The 25,768-nt window shown below is 41.9% G+C and overlaps 1 protein-coding gene across 3 annotated transcripts in view; it reads left to right on the top strand.

Moving 5' to 3' along the window:
* gabrg2 (gamma-aminobutyric acid type A receptor subunit gamma2) overlaps positions 1 to 25,768 on the top strand; it is a 54,241-nt gene that overhangs the window by 9,681 nt on the left and 18,792 nt on the right. For all 3 annotated transcript variants that reach the window (XM_053846273.1, XM_053846275.1, XM_053846274.1), the window contains exons 2-6: positions 1,357 to 1,496; positions 6,288 to 6,355; positions 11,943 to 12,163; positions 12,626 to 12,708; positions 15,262 to 15,399. In XM_053846273.1, the coding sequence (XP_053702248.1) occupies positions 1,357 to 1,496; positions 6,288 to 6,355; positions 11,943 to 12,163; positions 12,626 to 12,708; positions 15,262 to 15,399 (650 nt within the window). The remainder of the gene's footprint in view (positions 1 to 1,356; positions 1,497 to 6,287; positions 6,356 to 11,942; positions 12,164 to 12,625; positions 12,709 to 15,261; positions 15,400 to 25,768) is intronic.

Raw genomic sequence — 25,768 nt, 5'->3', positions numbered from 1 at the left:
GTGTGAAGGCCTCATATATTTCTAAGGTGAAAACAGGAAATGGCAGCGTACCCGTGTGCAAACCAGCACTCCATTGGTCAATGACGCTTTACAGAAACGGCCCCGTGGACCCTCCTGTGTCGTGACAGAAATGCCCGGGCTGCGCCTGGATCCTTCCTAAAGGATCATAAAACTTGACTCTATTGTGACCAACACGTTTTCTCTTCAAACAGTAGGGGCTGAAGTGAATCAAATATCGTCTTGTTCCGTGGTACCCGTCACTCACAGGCACTTTTGTTTAATCATGAGGCAGATGTAGCCTCAGAAATTGCTGTGCCTCAGTGCACTCTTTTGGGCGATGACTACATCTCCCTCTGTGTTACTCACTAGTATACGCTCTAGAGGAACCTCCTAGCTCAACTTTCTTGTTGCTTTTGAACTTTTTATCCTTTTAATTTCACTTATTTGATCTTTGAAAATACTTTATTTATGGTTACATTTACATTTTTTCACAACACGATATTACACACATAACATGCACGCGACCCTCTGCAAATATGTCTACTCATGACAAAGGTGCAGGTCAAATGGTTTAAATTCCTGACTTCTCCTCTGCAAGATAGAGGAGGAGAAGAAAAACAGGAGACAAGCTTTATTAGCTCTCAAGGAAACAGATTTGTCTCACAGACGTTCTCATGTAATTGGAGATGGAGATGATAGTAATAATACTAATGAACTACTAGGGCAACAGCAACATCTCGCGCTGTGATGTTACATTTTTAATCTTTGTTCCTCTGAAGTTAAACAAGCTTCTGTTCCAGATACAAATGACCGAGGAAATGTCAGCAAAAATATAGTTTACGCTTGCAATTGGAGAGAAATGAAGCAAGAAGGCGGATTCTGTTGCTGCGGACGATATCGATGAGTCTTCATCGCGGCCCTTAAACGCCGGCAAATAACTCGACTCCATCGCTGTCGTTTTAAATAAAACTGCAATCAAATGAGGTAAAACTCCCACCAATGGCGAATAACGTTCAAGGTTCCTGGAGGACATGACTGATGGTTATTACAATTTAATAAAGATAACTGAGTCGCCAGCCTGGTGGTGAACGTGAGCGCTAATGCATGCAAATAAATCAGTTATTAAATGTTATTTTCATTTCATTTTAACCAGCAAGAAGATATATGCGCTATTAGTGCGTCATTCCATAATTAAGCGCGTCGTCTGGGGAATGAAGAGTGATTGTTCTTGGAGGCTGAGTTGAAGAGTCATGAGCGTCTTCAGTCTGTGGTCGGCCATAGATTCTTAAACAGTTTAGAAAAATATATCACGCTCTTAAAAATAATTCTTGATTCCAATCTCTGTCTTTCACGCAGCTCCTTCCAGGTAGACGACGACGACGAGGTGTCCAACAAAACGTGGGTGCTGACTCCAAAAGTGTATGAGAGCGACGTCACACACATCCTCAACAGTCTACTAGATGGATATGACAACAAGCTCAGACCTGACATCGGAGGTAGGATGGTGTCCTTGTGTTTGTCAGTGAATTTCAGGGTTTCCTGGTTAGCCGAGGACGGGACACTAGTGGATGACAATGTAGTACACATGCCAGTCCTGTAAGTGGTGCTGTAACTAGAGATCAGGATTTTGCCGATCACCGATACCGATATGAAAAAATGAACCATTAAATCGTTTTAATTCAGACATGTTTTTATATACCTCATCAAGATGGGTAAAAAAGTAGAAAAGTAGTATTCTTCTGTGAGATGGACAACTGAAAAACGATTTGAGACGTCGCAGTTTGGTGAATCTCTTGAGACTTTGCTATGTCCGTGAAATATTAACACACTGGCCGCCTGTAGCGGGACTCCGAGGCAGAGAGCACTGCATTTATGGAAGTTTCCGCTCTGGACGTTTTATAAAGTTTCAGGTGGCTAACGAAAAACCGTGGCGGTCTCAGTAGTTTCCATCTCCGTGCAAACTACACATAAGAAAGGCAAGTCGCGGAGCTCGATGAAATTTATAATTATTTATTGGGCAGTTTGCGTAGAGTTCCAAATGTCACCCTCGGACCGGCAGGTGTTGCTAAGCGTTAGCTGTGCTAACAGCCTGCTGCTGAGGAACCAGCGGTTTCATGAGCCATCTCTGTTCTCTGTCAAGTGCTGGAGCTTTAAATTGTGTATTTCATTTTAATGCACTTCCCTGCATAGCATTTTCCAGTGCATGTGCTGCAACTTTACTTGACAGATTGAAAGAACCTCCACAGCAGACATGCTGCTGCTTAGTGAACAGCGAGTAGGGAGGAGCAGACACATCACAACCAGCGTGGCTCCATCAGAGCACCAACTGACACATGTGATCGGTTGTTGTGATGGGCAATGACAGGTCATGATCGGATCATCCCTAGCTGTATCTTCTTGCAAACTACATAGAAGAGGTGACACTGTTTGGTGTCCTGCAGAGAATGCTCTGAGATGTTCATGCTACAAGGATGAGTCAAGACGGTAGTGCAATCACTTTCAATGTTTTTATGGTTTTGTTTTGTTATTTCGGTGGAAATGGATGTCGAGGCAACTGTGGGAAACTGTATTTCGTGATGGCAAAATATAGTGTAAGAATAGTCATGAAACCAAAAACTGAAGCTTCACTTCAATGCGATTAAATACCATGACTCAACATGTTCCGTATATTGACATGTAAGGTCAAGGAAACGCGTGATGAGCTTTACAAGGTTTGATTTCGCCGGCCTGCGTCCTTTCTGCATGCTTCATGGCCAAACTAGATGACTGTCAAGGTCTGACAAGGCTCGTCGTATTTTTACAGGATGGAAAGTGGTTGAATTTCTCAACATTGATAGGCAGGCGAGCGGCCGGCTCCGTCCTGAATGCACATATACCCTGAAGGCATCTCAGAGTAAATACTGCGGCTCATACATTTGATCTCATTTGTACAAGAGCCGGCGCGCATCACGGGTGTGAGCGAGACGCCGCGCAGTTCCCATGAATGACAGTAACTGACTTATATAAATTCAATATTGCTTTCTGTAAAAGGGTCTGTTTGTGGCTTCCCACATGGGAACGTGGTCCTTTATTGGTTACCTCACTGACTCACAGAGTTTGAGAAGACGCTGAGGTGGAGTTACCCACAGTACTGACTCCCACCACTATGGTATTTGCTACTTTTGATGGCGGCCAGTCTGTGCGGTGAATGACGCTGTCTAAAAGGTCTTTGCAGCATAGTGCTAGCTCTGCATCTGCTCTTCTCTCTACCCTCGTTCTCAGTCCCATGTTGGTAGTTAGCTTCATGGTATCGGTTCCATGGTAAAGTTGTATCAGTTCGCCTTGTAGAGACTCTGACAAAGTGGCAATCTGAGTATAAGGTCCAATCCCATTTCTATTTCCTGTCAGCTAGTCCTCCACCATCATCTGTCCAGACCATCCGGCCACCCTAACTTTGTCTCCAGACACCAGTGTTAGTTTGTCTAAAATAGCAGGTCATGATAATAGCCATCACAAAAAGAGGAAGAGCTGCGTTGAAATAGATTAAAATTTAAAGAGCAGAACATTGTGATCATAATCGAATTATAAATAATAGCATGATAATACACCCACTCCTTAACAGCCTCGTTGTCAGAGATCCAGGCCTCTCAGAAAGCGTGGCATGGCGTTTCAAAGGTTGAAAACCGTGTTATCTTTTCTGTGTTGTGGGTGTCTTGGAGCAATTACCAGAACCCACAAGTGTTATTTTCAATATTTCAAACCTTGTTAAATGACGGAACTGAATCTACTGCGTTGTATTGAGCTGTAGATGATGAGGTTGGAACGCATGCTTTGAACTCAGTGAAACTGACTCTGTTTCTTCATGAAAAAAAAAAAAATCTAAGCAAATTGTTAAAATGTCAGCAGTTTTTGATTGAGGACTGGCGAGACCCTCATCTTGTGGCTAAACAAGACCAGAACTCAGTAAGTGTGAGCAGTAGTGGACAGTCTGCAGGGTGGGCAAGGACCGCCTGGAGCCTCCTCCGAGTTCTATGGAGAGTTTCACCTCAATTATCTCACTTTAATTTTGCCATATATCTGCAGTCTTCATCCGTCAGTACCCAAATTCGTGACCACACTTGAGCGAAGAAATCGACCGGTTCTAAGAGAGTCATGTGTTTTGGCTCAGCTCTTTCTTCAACACGACAGACCTGTTGTCGATCTCGCCCACCAACCTTCCTTCCTTCACCCAAGATACTTGAACAAGCTTGATAATAATGCGTCACAACTACCGCTGTACACCACTGCACTATGTAGCCTGAGTGCTAACACTGCCCGTAACTGACCTAATGAAGCTGGGAGCGCGGCGAGATTGAATGTTCGGCCAGATGAAAAGCAGCTGAGTAATAGAGGCTCATGCTCCGCGCACACGGCTGTTGTTATAGACACTGCAGAATGTTACATAAAGCAATTCTTCACTGCCCTGAGACGTAAGGCTTGAGCTAGAAATTGATTCTCAGATTCACTTTGAGGTGCAGCGTCAACTCGGAGCGCTGCAATCTTCAAACAGACTGAGATCCACCAGCTGCTGTCGAGTTACACAGCTACCGAGGTTATAATTAGCCCTCGACACCGTCATGCTACGGACCAATCAAGCAGCTCAAGTCTCTCGGCTGGCGGATGCTGTGCAAGGCCGAGCGTTCAGATCTCCACTGGTTGTGCCACTTTGAAGTCCATTGTGATGTTCATTTCATTTTAATACCCCTGGAGTCTACTGTACAGATGGAAGCAGAAACAAATGGGGTGGGGGGGGAGGGATGGAGCGGGGGGGCGGTGAGCGGAGCGTGATTCTGAATCCGTTATTTATAATATACTCGCAGCTTTGGTCAATGTCGCTGGCTCTGTGTAATCCCCGTTGATTGTTCAACAAACATAAGTGACAATGACAAACTGCTGCGTACAAACATTTCCTCCGTAATCCCGCAGTCAAAATCCTAACAGTTATTCAATTCCATACTCGACAGTGCAGAATCATAATAGCAGAGTATCAGGTGTGTCATTAACAACGGGTTTTTCCACAATATTCACGCAGTTATTAAAAACCTGGACACGTTTTGGAGTTGTGAATTACAATTTATCGATGCTTTTTTAAATTCTTTTCTGAAACATGTCAGTCGACCTTGGTCCATGAAACCATTCGGTTCTCACTCCATTCGATAATCCAGAAGAATATATTTATATTTTAACAGTAGTCTGTTGATGTTCTCAATTGTTTTAGATATTTTATCAAGAGGGTTAAAAAACATGTTTGGCATGTAAAAAAAGAAAAATAAATCAATAAAATGTTCTCCAAATTGTTCAAAAAGAGAGAATATATATTAAATAAATATTTATAATATATAAATCATTCTACATCCGTGTAGTAATACATATTTGATTTGAGTGCATTGGAGTGTCAAATATATGTCAACGATCTGGGATTTTTTTCTTCCATAGTTCTGTTCAGCTCTAGAGTCATTAGATTATATTATCTTCATGTTCTTCAAACCTTAGGTCTCTCTTGACGCAAAGCTGTTCTGGACAGAAGTCATTTGGTTATTTACAAATCAATAAATATTTTTCACGCAGCTTGCGTCTGTCATGACGTCATTCTATTATAAACACATCCAAAACAACTGCATTGTGAGGTAATTAAAGGCCGTTCATCCACGATGGTGATTCATCTCCATCCACGTGTCTTCTGACATGAAATATGGATGCAAACGCAGGCGTGCTCTCGCTGTCAATTGCTCACATCCATTATAGATCGAAGGCGAAGCCTGAGTGCGGCTGGAGTCCTTTAACCGGACATTGGGTCCAGTCATCCATAGACAGTGATGTTAAAGAACAAGCGTGAGCTGACTCAGAGCATCTGACTGTACACGAGCTGCAGCACCGCGTCTTGTAAACACGCTTGGTTTGACATAGTTTAATGGCATGTTGCTGGAGTGGCTACAGAAGGTACTTCACCGCAGCATTCCACTCTTTACATATAGAGACTTATATTTATGAGAGACAGATTCAAATGACAAGTAAATGACAACTAGTTTGACCAGTTCACCCTGTCCCTTTCACCTCCTTCCTTGATCTGGTGACCCACTCACTGATCCTCCCCTGCTGCCACTAAATGTATCCACCACCGTATATTAGCCGTGTATACTTTGGCTCTTACAAATAGTTCTCGCCGGTGCCGCTCTGGGAGACGGCGATTACCGTAATAATTTTGCTGACAGTGTCTCAGCAAGGGTGTTGTTAATCTCTCAAATGGATTTTTCTCCTCTTCTTTGCAGTCAAACCCACTGTGATCCACACCGACATGTTTGTCAACAGCATCGGCCCAGTCAATGCCATCAACATGGTGAGTAAAGAAGCCAAATGAATCTGACTGCGGGGAGGAATAAACACGCTGCTATGGCAGCGATAACTTAAAGAGAATGCTTGTTGCTAAATTTATGTAAGATGGGGCGCCATCCACGGGGAGCGGAGAGTGTAATGATCTGCTCCGCTGGTCTCCCTGCAGCTGGCAGCGATTCAATGTTGCTGAAGTACAGCAGAGCGGCAGATGCTTGCTTTCATGGAGGACCGGTCGCTCGGACTAATCACTGCGCTGCCCCACTGCCCTTGTAGTGAAGCGACACGGTGCAGGTGTCAATCAGAGACTTAACATCGGCTCCCGCCTCATGATCTTTGTTCTGTATCCACTTCTCTGTTGGAACAACGCCGCATGTGTCCGGGCGATTCCCTATTAGAGCAGGCGGCTGGAGATACTGCATCACCTCGTGATGTTACTCTCTGGCAGTATCGGTTCAGACAGTGTCGGCGTGGCTTATTTGCTCCGGGTTTTGATGGACAGCAGCCATTGAGGATATGAAAAGGCCTGCGTTTGACCACTCATGTCTGACTGACAGATTCAGGACGTCGCCTGTCGCCAACGTGACGGAACTGATTTAGAAAACAAAAATTGTATATTTTATTACCACATGTGGTTGCAAAGTGATCCATATTAGCGTTTCATAATTCAAGACTTGGATCACGATTCAATTGTCAGATGTTTTAACTGTAAATTCAGTTGCGCGTTCATTGATCCAATATGAGATTGAATGAAGGATCTTTTATCGTGTCTAATTTTGTTTCAACATCCTGGTTACCTCGCCACATCTGACCTGATTCTATGTGGTGTCTCGACACCCCAGTTCACCGCCTTTCTTGACTCATTTTGTAGTATCTTAAACCTAGACTTAGATTTCCCGCATTGTCATTGCTTCCGGTTACAATAATAATACCTGTACAATAAATACCAATGAGTGCAAAAACTAACATACTACTGAGTGGAAAGTTAAAGTAAAGTAAGTAAAGCTAAGTGCAAAACAGAAAATAGAATAACAGAATGACATGTATGTAAACTGTACAAAAAAAGCAAACAAAAAAACATTGTAGCATTATAGCATTGAGGTTATTGCACGTATGGGAGGTAGTTTATAATACATCCATTTTGTATTTAATAGTCTGATGGCCAGGGGGACATCGCTGTTTCTGAATCTGGTTGTTACGCAGTGGATACTGCGGATCTTGTCCTGTCATGTCATACCTTTTTGTCACTCATTCCATCACTTGTCTTGTCGCATCTTGTCTTATCATCTCGCATTTTATCTCTGAGGATCTTCTCTTGCGTTGCCTCTTTACATCTTGTCTTGCGGTGCTTATCCTGTCTTGTTATCCAGTCATGTTTCGTTGTCTCACGTTGCTGCTTAATCTTATGAGAATCCATTGTATCTTGTTTCAAGTCATGTTTTAGTTGCCGCATCTCGTGTCATCATGTTCTGTTTTTTCTCACGGGATCTTGTCATGCGCTGCCATTTTGGATGTTGTCATATGGCACTTGTCGTGTCGTGTGTTATCTCAAATCTCGTCTCATGTTGCTCCTTATCTCATGACAGTTCCTTGCATCTCGTCTCATGTCACATTTTAGTTGCAGCATCTCGTCTCACCGTGTAACAGCATGTAGAGTCTTATCTATTCCGATGTCGCACCATTGATGTTGTGGAATCTCAACTAACTCCTGTTGTCTCATAACTCATAGCATCACAGTGACTCTCATCTTCCCACATTTAATGCATGTAAATAGCCCATCATGCACGGTCCCTCTGCTTTATGTCGAATCTGGTTATCACATTTGGTCTCATTATTTTGCATGAATCTTAACTGACCATATTGTTGTATTATGCTTTGAAATATCTTGCATCAACACTCACCGCGGCACATTTTTTAAGTGACAATACGTGGCCCCTTTCCATGTCGTCTCCTACGCTTAAAGGGGGGTTTTTATCTATTCCCATGTTGCATCTTGTTTCACCACGTTGCATCATGGCTACCCTATATTTTATTGCATCATATCAGGCTTTTATTTACGTTTTTTTAAAGAGTGACTGACCCCTAACCGATGCCTATTGCCCCCATACAAAATATGAAAGCCTTCAAAGGTGCATTTGAAAAAACATATTTTTCTTTTTGGTCTCCTCCGTCCAGTGTCTGGTGAAGCTATGCCGCACAATATTTTCCACGCGGATGATAATGTGGGCGTAAACGGGCCGGAAATATATTCCTCGGTTCTCAGCTGAGTGACCATTTTATATGTCAACACAAAATTGCAGCCCACCCATTGTCTGTATGATGTGATGTGTATAATACAGTAATGCTGGGGAAATGCTGCTGCAAGTCAGTGCTTCTCTTGAGAAGAAGATGAATGCTGCACTGTGTAATATCTCAGGGAAAGAAGGGCATTTTCATTGAGTGCAGCAGCGGATTGATTTTAATTCTCTTCTAAATGAAAAAAAAATGACATCAGTTAAAAGGGCACGAAGTGTGAAGAAGAACATGTTGAAAATGAAAAAAATGCTGAATGAAAAAATAATGTGGCAATGGAGGTAACATAATAATGAGTTTAAATTGGAGAGAAATCTAGTATTTAAACAAGTTTATATTTAAATAATTTCACTTTCAAATCCTCCTTTAATGAACCCAGGAACCTCAATGGTTTCTCTTCTCATTGTTTCCATGTTAAACATTGTCTATTCGAGACTGTCTCTTCTCTCCACATGTCTGTCCGATCATTTCAATGACAAGCTCAGTATCGTCTTCTCTAACTCTGACTCCTAAGTCTCTAAACCCCAGATCACAGCAGTCACATCCAGCCTTCTCTTTAATTCTTGCTGCTTCTCCTCCGGTTCCCCTGCCTGCATTCTCTTCTTCACCTCCCACCGTACGCCTTAATACTCCTTCTGTCTAGTGACATTCATTTGAATCTCCAGTTTCTTCTCCACCTCCTCCTAACTCTCACTTCAAGTCACTGTATCATCAACAAACATCATCACCCACAGCGTAGTCAATGCTCAGTTAGCGCGTCATGTTTCACATCTTAGTGAGATATCATTTCAAATTGGCGCTGACTCATCCATTTTTGTGAAATAAACCACATGATGAAGACCCATTTTTCACAGAGAGAGGTAAATATTTTATTTTTTTTGCTTTATGAAGTTGACAAACTGATTTAAACTCATTTTGATTTTCATTCATCCATCATGCAAAAAGGATTCTACACAGCGGAATTGTGTAACTGGTGACTAAACAGTAGAAAAGAGTTGATAAGTGAGACAATGTGATGTAAAACTAAGGGCTTTTCATAAACCATTATTTAATGTGCTATTGTTTTCGGCTGCGTGTCCCCGCAGAGAACCCACCTCTTTTGTAATCGCTCGGCGGCATCTGCTCCACATAACCGCCGCGTTCCATTTCAGTTAATCTTTGCTGAAACACCCACTCTCAATAACTGTAGTCACAGTCAAGTCGAAGGAGAAGCATTGATTGGATCAGTGGGAGAATGTGTTTTTGCTCACGCCGGGGAGTCTGCCTGCATTATGTGTGTCAGAAAATGTGTGCGAGCGTTGGGCCGACATGAACGTTTGACTGATTGCTTCATATCTGGATGAGATCACAGCGGCCGGGCTGTTGTGTTCATATCGTGTCAGACGTGTTCTTCTAATGTTTTTTCCCTCTGCAGGACAAGAAAGTGACTAGTCCCGCACCAGTACAGGCTGTCTTTTACCTGGCTTTCAAGTGTGTGTGTTCTGATATCAAACTGAAATCTGAGTCACCGACATCACCGTTGTGCTCGACGCCGCATCCTGTGGATGGTACAAAATGGGGCACTTTTGTGTTTTAAGCCAAAGGGTGTTTTCCGACATTGGTCTCAGTGCCTCGATGCCATAGAGACATACAGGTCTGCAGTCGGTCCCAGTTTGAGGGGTTGATGGTGGACTCCCCAGTGGCAGTGTTGAGCAGAATCCCATTCTGGGCCACAAGAGACCACTTCAGGTCTCGAGCGAAAGAGGTACCAGCTCCACTCCGGCCCTTTGAGGACCGGTTTGCCCACTTCTACCCTAGACTCATCATTCATTCTGGAGCCTTTCACAGATCTTGGGCCGAGAGCTTGCTTGACTATTACTGGTTACACACTGACCATTCATGTATGCACTCACGTCTACTGGTTATTTACGGTCCTCGCCATGTTTTTGGTCAGTGGGAGGAAACGGAAGTGCCAAAAGGCAACCAGGACAACCAAGGAGAAATGAGACTCCATACAGAACAGACTTAATTCAGCTTCGTAGGGACTCACAATGCTTTCTCAGGGCAAGTTAATAAGTCCCTCAACTATTGGTGTTGTAAGTTACAAACGTTTTTTGTGACTATATTTACTCTGTGATGGAAGTTGGGTAGTTGGGTAATACAAATGTGCTTGCAAATGACGCGGAGGCCACACCGAATTTGAACGCCTCATGTGCTCTCTCAAAAATCTCCTACGTCACTCCAAAATAAATGCCCAAATGACAGAAAGGTTTGTATGTCGTGAGCCCATAAAGAGCTCAGGTTGCCTAAGAATTTCTTGCTTACTATTGAGTCCAAAGGTGAATCCACTGCACGTCGAAGAATTTGAGATGGTCCATTCAACACGAACAGGAGTTTTCAGCACGAGTTATACAGCCCTCACAATAAATGTCCAGCGCTCAGTTGTAGAGAACTTACTAGATATGTCTGTTGCAACCTAATGTGATCCAAACACGAGCTCACATCAAGGCAAGATGCCTGGTATGGGAGGTGCAGGAGATGAACAGAAGAAAAAGAATGATAAATTAAAGCTTTACGGTTGGCAGAGCTCCTCGCCTCCTCAGATGTTGCTGCTTAAAGTGATAAAGGTTCTAGACTGATAGCGCTCGGAATGCTGTGCAATAACTATATATATAGCTCTCATTGCGACACGTCGCTCTGCCTGTGTCCGATTAAAATGGTCTGTCCGTTGTCAGGAGGGGATTTTGGCATGATGGGAATGTACAAATGTTTGTCAAATCTGGTTTGGGACCCTTTTTGGCATGGATTTAAACTGCGTTGCTGGGCAAAGCTTTTCTTACTAAATTAATGCCATCACGGCCTCTTGCACACAAATCCCCTGATATATATTTTTGCTCCGCACTTTACTCTTAAACCCCAGGCCCAAACCCGTCTTTAATAACAAACTAAATAATAGAGCTTTGGCTGAAGCCGTCGTCTTTTCTTCCCACATTAGACCACATGTCACCTCTGCCTGCGGCTCCTCCACCGTGACTCGGTCGCTGCTCTTTCATCCGACGTACGTGCGTCCTAACCTTTCTTTCAAAAGGATTGACTGAAGGACGGAGCGGGTCTGACTGAGTTCGTGGGAGTCCGATAATACCTGCGCCCCAACAATGGGAATATTAATTGCCCAGTTGAACATTTCATTTTCAGGTTCATGAACCTTTTCAAAAAGGCTCTTGTAAGTGGCTCGACTCCTTGATGAAAACGCCGTCGGTATGAAAAGATGTGATTGACGGCAGGTTAAGGTGTTAACATGCTAATGGTTTCTTCGCCCACAGGAGTACACCATCGACATCTTCTTTGCCCAGACCTGGTACGACCGGAGGTTAAAGTTCAACAGCACGATGAAGGTGCTGCGTCTCAACAGCAACATGGTGGGAAAAATCTGGATCCCGGACACGTTCTTCCGTAACTCCAAGAAGGCTGACGCCCACTGGATCACCACGCCGAACCGCATGCTTCGGATCTGGAACGACGGGAGGATCCTCTACACGCTGAGGTCACGAAAGATCCCTTGACTCTTGAATCTAGTTGGCAATATTTGACACTTCCAATCGCAGTTTCCGGGTCTCATTTGAATAGTAGATAAAGTGTACTTCTGTGGAGTGGATGGTTCCGTGATGGATGTTCCCTTGAGCTGAACACACCCCTCCACAAGCTCAGCTTATTGCTTTGTTAAGGAAGTTGGAATTTAACTGCCTGTTAATTAGGATAACCGCTGCGATTGGGAGCACAATGATACATGACAAAAGCGCCCGCACGGATGGGTAAAGTCATTGGAGGTCATTCGCTCATTACGGCGAAGTTTAATGACTTTGCCTTCAAACTCCATCAAGTATGAAAAGGGGAAGATGGGCGTGTCAATTGAATTCATTTTTCTATGCAGCTTTAATGAATAATGCCTCGTGGTGACACTTTCAAAACCTACCCTTTACTGAATCTCCATATTCCGTCGCTGCAGGTTGACCATCGATGCGGAATGCCAGCTTAAACTCAACAACTTCCCCATGGATGAGCACTCATGTCCCCTGGAGTTTTCGAGCTGTAAGTTTGGCCATATGCTCGCTCCCTCCTGTCAGTATCCACAAACACACACATGAACGCATGCGTGCGCAGACACCGCGTCCGTACACTGGCTGCATATTTTCACAAGTAATCCATATGCACAGCACAGAACACTTTATACAACAGAACTCATCGGTGGAACGACAGAAATAACTCACCCACAACTTTAATAAAGTGGCTACTTCAAATGTTGGTTTAATGGGAAGTTGCTATGAGCACAAACGCCGTGTAAACAAGCTGTTGTTTGGTGGTGGTGACATTTTTAATCACAAGTGGTATGTATGTTTGTCTTTCATTTCAACCTTAAAAGTGAGGATATTCGATTGGTTCAAAAGTTCTGCGTCACACTTTTGCCATAGGTGACTGGGGACGGCCATAACACTGCCCAGGTCATCTATGGCAAAATTGAAAAACAACAAAAAAAACAACATTTCAAAGTGAAGTATGTAGTCGTCTATTTGCCGCCACTTTCCTATGCCCCAAAACTACCATAAAATAAATGTGAAGTACTGCATTATACTACACCACACACCGCATGTTCTCAGCCAAGTCCTGGAAAAGATGTATCATAATACTCAATAAACCTTGTTTTAACTTGTCATACATGATTATGAACATCCATAACATCTATTGTGCCTTATGAATGCACTGTGAGGTCTTATAATTGTAGTAATACTGCATTATAGAGGAGACCTTCAAGTAAAGTGTAAGCCTGAATTCAAATTATACTCCAGTGAGGATGATTTCAAAGTGTTTTTCCGCTCTTATTATAAACTTGTGCAGCAATTAAAACAATAAGATGCCACTTATTTTCAATGGAATGTGCCACTGCGTGTCAAGTCTGTACATTTCCCAGGTATTTGTCAGTACTCATGGATATGTGACAGTTAAAAGCTTTAAGGTAGAAAGGTGAAGCGAAGAGTCCCTCCATCTCCACGCTGATGCACCATTAATATTTTCTTGCAGCGCCAAGCAAATAGAAATAGAAAGATAAAAAGGCCTGAAAATAAAAGCCTGCATTTAAATTTCATGAGACCTATATGTCGTGGATGTGGTCGGAGGAAGTGGCTGGGCACAAGCATCCGAAGAAGGTCGATGAGAGAAACAGGACAAATTGTTGTTTCATTTCCTGAAACTTTAGCTTTCATTGTCCCGACTTATCGCTCTCTAGAATTATTGTCAACAAACAAGATGGCTCCGGTCAGGGGTGGCTCTAATTTAGCAGTTCCAGGAAACGTCTGAGGGAGAAAATGGGATGGATTTTTGAGGTCACCATCAGAACTTGCATGTTCTTTTAAGGGGTGTTCACACCAAACGTTTGGCGACACGCCATGCTACTCACACCCAAGCGGTTGTTGGGTTCAACAACTTCCCATTGTTTTCCACCAAGATTTTTTGAAATAGCGGCTCCTCATTTTGCCTGTCCTCCTCGACCCATTCACAGCGCCACTTGTTGTTCAACTCACACTGCATATCAAAGTGCAGTATTATTATTATTTTGTCATTTTTAATACACTGAAGAACCATGGATGCCAAGTCAGGCCAGGTGCATTCCTGAGGTAAATCTCCAAGCCGCTCTGCTTACTTTTATATTGTAACTCCTTCAAGTTAGACAGGAGCAGGTCGTTCAGGCAGGAAATCTGTCTGTGAAAATTGATGCGGTTGTGGCAAATACTCATTATAACACACCATGTGCACTTGTATTGCATTCTACAGCGCAAAAGCGACGTCAAATTGAGACGCTGTTTGAAACATGTTAGTACAGTAGTTACTGAGACTAAGTTGGTTTTATTAGATCCAGCTATTTCCAGCCCTGTTTAAAGTCATGAAAGCCCCGTCTAGCTCAGTGATTCTTAACCATGGGGCCGGGGCCCAAGTTTTCTTGTTTTACACCTTTGGGCCTTGAGGGCTGCGAGACGCTCAGTTTTGATACATTAGCCACGTGTGGTGGTAGTTGTGCGCCATTGAATTGACTTGGCAGCTGCAAATTTGTGATAGTAACCAACTAGGGAGAAGTTCTTGAAAAGAAAAAAATGATAAAGAACATGAAGTCGCCCCCCCCCAACAGTAAAAACTGTCCATAAAAGCACCTGTTGAAGCAGTTTTAAAAACTACATTACATAATATTTTATGGCGATACTTTACACTTACACTTTACTTATATCGTCTTTGGAGTTTAGATACCACGTGGTTTCATGCCATTTCACAAGGTTTTGGTTTGTTTACGTGTATGTAGATTAAATGTGGTTATAGATCGTGGATAAAATCAAGTGTAATGAATCAGTTCTATTACTTGACTGGGCCCCGCATCCATTTGTTCTGGGAAAGGTGGGCCCCGAGATCAAAAAGGTTCAGAACCAAGGTCTAGACAAGGCTCAGAGTGTGGCCACTGCATTCCTACATAGAAAGGAAAAGTCTTGTTCATTGTCATTGTTATAAGATGTCACTGAAGACAGATATGAGTCAGTGAGAGCTTGTTCCTCATTGATGCCGCTATATCCTCTACTAAACTGTCCTTTCATCATCAACCAGATGGCTACCCCAGGGAGGAGATCGTGTACAAGTGGAAGAGGAGCTCAGTGGAGGTCGGCGACATCCGATCATGGAGGCTGTACCAGTTTTCCTTCGTGGGCTTGAGGAACACCTCGGAGGTTGTCAGGACTGTCTCAGGTAAGACACACCGCTCTTGCTACTGTACGTGATCCATTATACAGTCGAGCAAGTCCTTACCTTGTTGTGATGCATTGTGAGTTTTCTCTTACCTTCAGGGTGAAGTTGAACCTCAAAACATCCACAGACATACGTGGTTCAGCTATGCAAACATAGTCAAATCCCTTTGAAAAGTCAGCAATTTTAATGTACTCCACCAGATGAAAGCGTCTCTTCTCAGTGTAGATATATTAAGATGAAAGCCTGTGGAATGCTTCCCTGCTCTCGTGCAGCTTCATTGAATATTCTAATCCAGTCTGTAAACAGCAAAAAGACTACTACCTCCTGGTACTTTGGTGCGCGTAATGGAAGTAATCTTGACAACATGCAAGCATGAAAATGGATTGGCGTTCCGAGCATGTTCGACGCTCGTAGGCATGATACATTAAATTGACATTTAATATGGGCAGCAGTAGTCTGGCAGCGTCATTTGCATTTTATTAGCTTGATGCTGTTTTCAGATGGAGGGTTTCAAGAGGGGAGCTGAGCTCTTGAGGAAAGTCCAACGGTTTCTTGGCTTAATGAAATGCCATTCTTACTTACACGTGTGTTGAAGTATTTAAGCATAAATTCTGGTGTTTGGATTGTGTGCTTTGGCATCTGAGGAAGATCCACCTCCACTGCGCCGGCTTTGGAAGCCAAGCGCCAAAGCTGCCTGAGAACACACAGTGATTTTATCGAGTTGTGGTGAGAGGACTAAAAATAAAATCCAGAAAGGCAACGGCTTGACAAAAGACAGTCAGGATCTTGCACTGACATCAGTGGAAATCAATGTATTTATTTATATTTCATTTTCTAGCTGGAAATGTGGCATGTCATAAGTAATAATAATTGTAAATAATAATAAGACATTTTACAGTGTAGTCATTTTAATGCAATTCTGTTCCCGAAACTTGTTATTGCATTTTATTTTTGTCTCGAGATTTTTTTCAAAATTTTGTGTTAGATATGGATAAAAATAAAATTTCCTCCATTGATTATTTACTTATAAGTGTCCTGATTTGCCCGCAGTGGACCACAGAAACAGTGGTTCACCCTTTGAACGATTTATTTATTTATTTATTTTATATTAAGACGTGACTAAATGCAATACAAAGTTTTCTAAGAGACTGCGTGGAAGGTTCATAAGTGTATCGACGTGGTGTCTGCAGACGTCCACACGCAGCCAGCAAACAGTCTGGTGTTTTTAATGTGGGAAATAAATCTGCCTTACTTTCAGTGAGTGGGTTTCAGCTGCACGACTATCACGCTGTCATTTGAATTTGGCAGTGTTTGGAGTGTTTGCAAAGAGTGTGATGTTTGTTATGCCTGTTAGGTGACCTTTAATGATGACTAATGAGAACTGCAACAAAACAAACTCTGCAAAAAAAAAAAGATTCTGCAGGGAGAAAATGGCTCATTTCGGTTTACAACAATATCTCCAGCCTAAAACATCCTTCACGGTAAAGTGCGGTGTCATTTAAATGCAGTTCATGAGAGGTGGAACTCTGATGCCGTCTGTTATTTCCACCATCTGCTCTCAGTGCAGAGAACCTTGACTGCGGTCGAGAAACCTCTCGTCTCATTGTGAATTCACTTTGCGTTAGCGGCCCATTTCAGGTCTTGGTAAACACATCTGTCTCAATGAGGGGTCGGTTAGGGTCCCTGTCGTCCGGCACTCACAGATGCTGCCGGACTTTGTGTGTAATGAACTTATAGTTTTGCTCGATCGGTTAAAAAAAATACAAATAAAAGTCCCATCCTGCATAAATCAGGTTCCAAAGGGTCATGGAAAGTGTGAGGACCTCTTTAAGTTGGGTTGAAGAACGTAACAAAGTTCAATCCCTGATCCAGTCCAGATCAACTGAAGATAGGCAACTCGGAAAATCTCTGTTGTCGGTTGTCAAATCCAGGCCAAACATGTTTCAATCCGTCTCTTGACATGAGAGACATTTTCCATCTACCATGTCCCTAAAAATAAAGGTCGTTTCTGAAAGTCAAAACAAAGTTGAAGCCACGGTCTCATTCCTCCATTTGCAGCATGGAGATGCGTCATGTTTTATTAAAGGATTTTTGAGGTTGCTGGAAGATGGTCCTTCAACAGCGTGACCTCCGGGTCTCGTCTCGGCATCTGCTGGTGCGCTTGTGCGTCATACCCAGCCAGCATGATAGCTCGAGTCGTTCACATCTCCAGGGGTCATTTTTCGCTTGGATATTTTTACTTCATTTGAGTCGTGATGCTGAATCACCATCAAATATTGTCAACTAAATAGATATAACTGGACCAATGCAGGCGAGCTATTAAACTGTCTGCAGTTGTCCGACCTATGGTCAAGCGTCTTTGTCCAGATCAGTGTTGTTCATAGCAAAGCAATTCGGGTGGTTTGTGACCGTATTCGCCGTCCATTCTGTCTGCTTTTATTTGCACTGGCTGTCCGGCTCAGCCAGTGTCCGAAGGCTCGCTCTCGCAACGTGTCACTTCACATCACAGCTACATGTTCTGCCTGGAAGCCTGTACCTGCGTTCGTAGTCCAAGCCGTGGCATGCAGATATTTGTCTGGCCTGGAAGACTTTTAACACATCCACACTTGCTGCTGACAGTGAAGGGCATCTTGTAGGTCAGTGCACTCTGGCTTTCATCTGACGGAGATTTGAAACAGCAAAACTGCGTCTGTCGCACCCAACGTTCCTCTTCAAAAGTTACTTGCTTTCCTGGTTGAATCGCCAACAGATCAAAATGGCATTGACTCATTAATGGTGCTTGAATTGTCAGCGGAGCAGGAAATATCAGGCTGAAAGTGAAAGTGAGCTTTGAATTAGCATTGTTGCTCAGGCCTTTTGAATAGTGGCCGTAGTGTTGAGGTGTAAAAAAGTATCACTCAAATATCGTGATACTTGATTGCGTGATATTGTATCGATATTTTTGCTGAAATATTGTCTTCATATTTTATATTGTATGTCGATATTTGATGCACAGATACTTGGATATGAAGCTACATGTGTGATGTCTTTAATACTAATATTTTCTTTCTGTACTGCAAAGTCTTACTGGACTGACGTCATAACAATAAACGCTTTGGTACATTGTGCAATAATAAACAAAATAAGTAAATAAAATGTAATAAATAAACCAACAATAACATAAAATATAAATGAATAAACCTAAACAATAGTAATAGAAGTCAATAATAAATAAATACATGTGCTTTTTTATAAACTCGTTTTTATGCATCATATTGTACTGTATTATCAGATTATTAGATGACAGCTCTTATTACAATACATTGCTGAACTTACACGATCGGCATATATTGCAGTGCATCGTATCATACTGTATCGTATTGTATGGCAAGATACCTGCTAATAGTGGTTCACTTCAGCACATGGGAGCACTTTGTTCCGAAGGTAGATTTGTGTAGGTTCTTCTCCATTTATCTGGGTTTAGGATCTTCAAATCGATACAATGCCTGCAACTCTTGTTGAGCAAATCGATACTTGCATCACCCATAAAAATACCTTCCCATGTGCAAACAGAATCAAGCAGCTGCGCGGCAACAAATCAGAGATGCATTTAAAGCGGAGAGGCGCTGGCTCGCTCGCTGCCCTTTAAGCCTGGTGTATCTCCCAGCGCTGGATCTCCACTTGAGATGGGCAGAGTGCTTCTGTATCCATGAATTATTGCATGTTTCTGTTCGGCTCGGGTTCTATGTGCTTCTTTTTTTGCGTATTAAAAAAAAAGCTATTCTTGGAGTGACCTTCCAAAAGCCGTAGCGTGCTGCCCTGTTGTCCGTGTGCGCCCGCCTGTGTGATTCAGCTTGAGTGGAGAAAGCCTTGGGACACATCAGCGGCCCTCTCCCGGTCACAGAGCTCCGCGGTTTGCAGACGACTCTGTGATGGGGCAAATCTGGGGGCATGGTGGTTTGAAAAGAAAACGCGGCCAGCGAAGGGAAACAGTCAGCATGACAAACACATCCATGCACATTCACAGGGTGGACTGAAAGCATGATATTGTAAACACGGATGATCTCTGACATGTGACAGAACTCCATTTTTTTCTTTCTATCTTTAGGCCTCGCTGGAACTGCTCCAGTAGTGCAGATTTATGGAACATACAAAGGTGGTTGCTTCTCCGGTTTAATTTGTATTTCTGCAAATATCAACCCTTCAGGCTCCCGTGACCTTTGGAATAAATCCTTATTTCATTTACATTTTTATTATTATTTTGGTGCAGTGTTTATTACCCTTTTTGGATTATTTTTAAAAAATAATTTCCCCCTTTTTATGGATTACGTAAACATTTTCTTGTATATTCTATTGTGTTTTTTTTCCTCTTTTTAATTTTTTTTCTGTGTGAATTACTATTATTATTATTATTGTTATTGTTATTATTATTGTTATTATTATGTTTTTTCAACTCCAATATCCGGCATTTCATCTTTATTTATTTAATCTTGCTTTTATTTATTTATTATTTTATGTAAATTGATTTTATATTTATTTATTATAATTATTATTATTTTATTTGTTATTTGTTTATTTGAAAAAAATCCATCATATAAAATATACTGGAAATTAAAGTTCCTATGTACAAAAATGTGTATGTACTAAAAAGTTGAGTATATCAGTTAATTCATTTTAAATACTTTCTAATGCTTCTCTATATCTTGATATCAGTTTCAACTTTTTTTTCAAGAAGTGAGCAGAGCACTGACTTGTTTCCAAATTCCGCTGTTAGACTGATGCTTCTGAAACTAGTTTTCATTGTAAAACCCAACTAAATGTTCCTCGCGGCGCAGCCACCAGTTGATCACGTCGCTCATATCTGCCGCCACTCAGCAGCCGAGATTAAAATTCAGCATCACATTCTCTGTTTCCGAAGACAGAAACACCACTGAGACGAGCACGCGTGTCACTGCATCAGCGGGTTTTAATCAAGAAAAGTTGGAGGCAAAACAAAAAGCAATAAAACCCCAAATCCAATAATTTGTCTCATTGTTGCTGAGACGCTGAGATCCCAACGTAATAAAAAAATCTTGAATATTTCATCCTTCCGCTGGCCCGCAGATTGAATTCCAAACATCCCGCTTTCACTCTGAAAACCCCAAAAAGGATGTATGGCTTTTAATGCACCGCTTTCAAAGACAATCTTAATGGCGCTGATTCAATCGCGGCGGCAGGACGTCAGAGCTCTTTATCAGAAGACGATCGCTCTTCGCTGGAGGAAGGTTAAAAATTGCTGAAACAATCCATTAGCTGCGGTGCGACGCCATTCTTTTAATAGCTCCTCTTTTCTTCTAATCTGCCCGGTTCTCTTGTCTCCCCCTCCGCCGTCGACGCTGCCCCTCGTGCTTCTAGCTGATGCTTGTGATGGACAGAAGTGGGAGTCAAAGCTCTGACTCAGCCAAAATCCCACTTTTGTGTGGAGTAAACCAATTTACATCCACTCTCTCGAGTTCCCACCCAGTGCAGGGCTCCAGCTGATTTTGTTTTAAAGTATTGCCACCCTAATAAAGCTGGAATGTACCTTGCCTTTTTGCTTCCATCTTGGTCGCCGCGCCTGATCCGTCGCTATCTCACCCTGAGCTGACTGACAAATGAGCGCAGGATTGATTTCCAAGCAAGTGCCTGTTTGTCCAGTCAAGTGCTCTTTGTTATTCAGTAGACAGTCAATTCACTTCCCACTTCATCTATTGTTATTGTAGTTACTAATCCTCGGGTCAGCGGTTGGTAGGGTTGTGTTTTTTTTAAATGTTTTTTATTCAGTTTTACTTTACACATTTGTGCTATACAATAGAGGGACGAGGTTTTTCACTCGGTGTGAGTAAATATATTTTTTTGTACTTGTTTTATTTAGTTCCAACAACAACTGGTAAACAAAATGTTTTTCTCAGGAAAATCTCAGTAGTACACTACACTGCAGACACATAAAAAACAACAAAATATATGCATTTTTTTCCGTTTCTTAAAAAAGTATATACACAAAAATGTAATTTACTTTTGGATTTTTTTAATATTTATTTATATTACCTCCAACAATTTGAAGTCAACACTGACAGACAAAATGTTTTTCTCAGAATTTCATTCAGTATACTATTCACACATATAAAGTAAATTAATTAAATAAAGAAAAACAAAAATGAGTATTAAGAATAAATTAAAAGATAAAACAAATAAATAATAAAAATGTAATAAAATGTAGTTTCAGTGTGGAAAAAAAAGTGGTTATTGCTTCACCAAACTACACGACGGCCAATGTTTTTCCGAAACACCACTCGAGCTGATGAGCTTTAATAAGATTAAGGAGGACGCCCCAAATTTATATGAAGCAAGTGTGTTCCAGTGGTGAGGTTGTTTACTAAAACCGGGTCAAACCTTGAGGGACACAATTAATGGCTAATATTGTTTATGTCTGCTTTGAAACCATGTCACTCTTGAAGTTAACAAGGTCTGGAATGGCATCAATTTGAACTGGCGTGTTTGTGGACCAGTTTCTCTTATTGCACTGCAGTGTTTCACTGTTGTATACGCTACTGCGGTGTCACATAAAAGTGCTGTCAACACATCAAAAAAAGGACTTTGCAACGTGTTAATGTTGTTGTGTAAATATGTGTTTCGATCTTTCTGACACCATCAGTGAAAAGAATGAATCTCTTCAAAAGTGAGGACAGCTTCCCGGACGCTGACGTAAGCAGAGCACATTTGTCAGAACACTCCCCCAATATTCGATTATGTAAAGTGCTCTATTTTGGCAAAGAAATTTGTCATTTTAAGACCCCCAAGCTTTGAGCCAACATTCATCAGGAAGGATATAAAACTGCAATCTGTTACAGTAGCTGGAGATGGAAATGGAGCCTTGGCTTCACACTGTGGTTGAGTTGTGCTACACATTTCTCCAAAAATGAGATTGTTATGAACCCGAATAGCCAATATATCTTTATTATCATGATTATTATTATGATACTTCACATGCAAAAGAAAAGATGACCATATTTCACTCAAACCAGAGGAAGCTTAATACGAAAAGAGCTTCAAAAGTGACCTGTGTAAAGTGTAGTGGTGCTTTCTGAGCGCTATAACAATTGAACCCTTCCAAGTTCTGACAGATATATTGACATCCGACGCGTAAATGTCTGCATCCTTGTTCCTAATGGCTTTACATTCATGGGTTGCAACAAAAACCTCAGTCGTCCCTTTTTTTTAGCCTGAGATAACAGTTATCTTGACATAATTTCTATCTCGAGATAATTTTTATCTCGGGATAAAAAAAAAAAAAAATAAAGTCATGCATGTCGCTTCCGGGGACACGTAATACGTACGAGTATAAAGCACTTGATCAGGGTGTTAAAAGCGCACAGACAGTGACTGACAATGTGGACGAACAGTTACGAAGCCATGGGAGACATAGTGGTTCCAGGAGGACGTATACAAAATGCTTTGCCAGAGAGGCAGCTACGCATGCGCTGACATTTACGATTGTATCTTGAGATAAAAATTATCTGTTATCTCGGGCAAAAAAAAATAAAGTCATGCACGCCACATCCAAAAAAAACCATATGCATGTCACTTCCAAGGATCCGTAGAAATGACCCCCAGTAAACACAAAAAATGACTTGCAAGTCCGATACAAACACTGTCTTTTCAGCAACTGAGCTCTTCGTTCGTGCTCTTGCCCCGTCAGTTTCACGCTTTCTCTTCTTAAGACTCTTCACTGCGACCTCTTGCCTCTGCCTTGATGATAATGAACGATCACTGCTGAGTTAGCTTAGCATTGGCGGCGTAAAATGATTTGCTAGTGGGTGTGTCTTATACTGAGCGCTAGCGACACAGACTTGTTGACATCTGTCTGAAAAGTGACTATGAATGCTTGAAATCCAAAATATCCATCTCAAAGCGGTAAGAGGATCGGTGTTGCATGTCTACTTGGTTCTCTCTCCGGTGATTTGTGCGTTTGATGTAAGTGTTTTTCCAGTTTTATTTTTATATCGATAGCTGTATTGATTTCCTGCAGCAGTCAGGGAGAGTGAGGGGCGAGGACATCAGCTTGAAATAAATTCAAGAAATACTTTAAAGATTGGTTGAGGGGCCCAGGAGGACAACAGCATACAGGTACGAAATTGATTTTATTTTGTGTCTTTCAGAGGACCAAAGTAAATGGCGGTGTTGTGCCCGCGGGGTTCTCGCAGAAAGGACTTATTTATTCGTGCTCTGATAAAAATAAAACGGAGGCCAAAACTCAGACGCAGTTTTCTTCACTAGTTCAGGAAAAAAATGTTTGGTTTTTGATGTTTAGCTTAAGATGCTGCAGGCACTCCAAACCGTGGTGGTTATTCCTTCTTTATCTCATTTTTTTCTGTTTATTGTAAAGAGGGGGGTGGGGGAGAAATTGCTGATCTTGCTAATCTTGGTCTTTTGGAGTAAGCACTTTCTGGCTGGAATGGAACTCGTGTTTGTGGGAGAGCAGCAGCGAGTTGAAAGACCAAAGCTACGAAACATTTGACTAGACACTTCTTGAGGAGTCGTGCATTAAAGAAAGTCGCTCACAACATGCCGGGCCGCAAGCTAGCTCGGCAAACAATCTGGTAGCCACCAGAGATGTTATGCTAGTCAGTAAACTTGCCATTAAATAACTGACTTACTATTGAAGCTAGTTTTTAATTCAATAAGGAATGTTGGTACGTTCTGCGTGAATTGTTTATGTAACCTAATAATGTAAGCCTTTTGCATGTTCTTGAGCTTCTTCAGTGCCTCTGAGGTTATTCTAAGAATGTTCTCGACTGTATGTGTTCTGTTGGATTTTTGGAGTAAACAAATGTTTGCATGTAACTAAACCTTTAAGTTACATTTATAACAGATACAGAATGTGAGATTTGAAAAAATGAAGGGTCGTCGTGCTGAAAGGACAAAAAGTATTATGACCCAAGGATGGGTTGAGGATAATCGCCTCTTAAGTTGGAGGCCATGGTTGTCAACTGGAAAAGGGTATGGAGTCCCTGCCTCAAGTAGTGAACTTTTGACTAGACACTTCTTGAGGAGTCGTGCATTAAAAAAAGTCGCTCACAACATGCCAGACCGCAAGCTAGCTCGGTAAACAAGGAAATCTGGTAGCCACTCCAGATGTTATGCTAGTCGGTAAAGTTGCCGTTAAATAACTGACTATTGAAGCCAATTTTTTATTCACTAGGGAACGTTGGTACGTTCTGCTTGGATTGTTTATGTTCTCCTGATCGATGTGATCAGGGACATAACAGCGCTAAGGGAAGCCCTGCCCATGGTGTCCACTGTTGGCTCCATTTCCCATAGACCTCTTTACGGGCAGAGAAATATGACTGAAGGCCGATATAATTTAGGCTTCTGATCCAGAGTACTTCTGATCAAGAGTAAGTTAATCTTACATCTTGTAGTTGCTTTAAATGTAACTTAAATAAAGGTTTTTTGGATGCAAGAGTGCCCAATAATGATGTTCTTGAGCTTCTTCAGTGCCTCTGAGGTTATTCTATGAATGTTCTCGACTGTATCTGTTGTGTTGGACTGTTGGAGAAAACAAATGTTTGCAAGATGGAGTCATTGCTGGCCACTGTTGTATTGAGAAACCTTTAAGTCACATATAACAGATATAAAATGTGAGATTAATTTGCCATTAATCGCGAGTTAACTCAGCTCCGGTGCGAGTAACTGAGATTAAAAATTGTGATCATCACGAAACAGAGAGCACTAGCCTCATAAATGACTCGCCTAATAAGATCATCACTGGAAAAAAATCCTCATCTCAAAGCCTTAAAACCAACATCTCGCTGATCCAATCTTAGAAGTGTTTTATTTTTAGCCAATGGGATGTTATTGATGTTGAAATCCATGAGCATAAATACGCGGTGTTGTTGATCTGCCAGACTGAAGTGAAGCTTGAATAACTGCGGCACCCGGCCTAATTGATTGGAACTGAAAATATACATGAGCGTCAGCGTGGCAGGAGAGAAAACACGGCAGTGGATTTTGGAAACCAGAGCTTATGTAATGAATGTGAATCACATCCTCATCAGTGTGTGACGAAGAAATAATGATGCTATTTATAGCAGCGGCTGGATGGCGACAAACACTTGCGAATCGACCAGAAAATAGACTTTTCCATATATATTTATGTTGTCACAAAAACAAACTTGGGTACGGCTTCGAATGACCAAAATGAAAACACTCTGTTGTCATCTGCAGGCTTGGTAATAGCCTTCATAAATCCCACAAACATTCTTGCTTTCAATAATTCCAAGGCCATTAGCGCGTCTGTGAGCGGGAATCATCATCCGTCCTTGTCGCGGTAAACACAATGTTAACAACAAAGCAATCAACCTCCATGGAC

The sequence above is a fragment of the Synchiropus splendidus genome, chromosome 17 (genome assembly GCF_027744825.2).
Source record: "Synchiropus splendidus isolate RoL2022-P1 chromosome 17, RoL_Sspl_1.0, whole genome shotgun sequence".
NCBI classification, from domain to species: Eukaryota; Metazoa; Chordata; class Actinopteri; order Syngnathiformes; family Callionymidae; genus Synchiropus; species Synchiropus splendidus.
The sequence above is the reverse complement of the archived record's forward strand: the minus strand, read 5'-3'. Positions and strand labels throughout refer to the sequence as shown.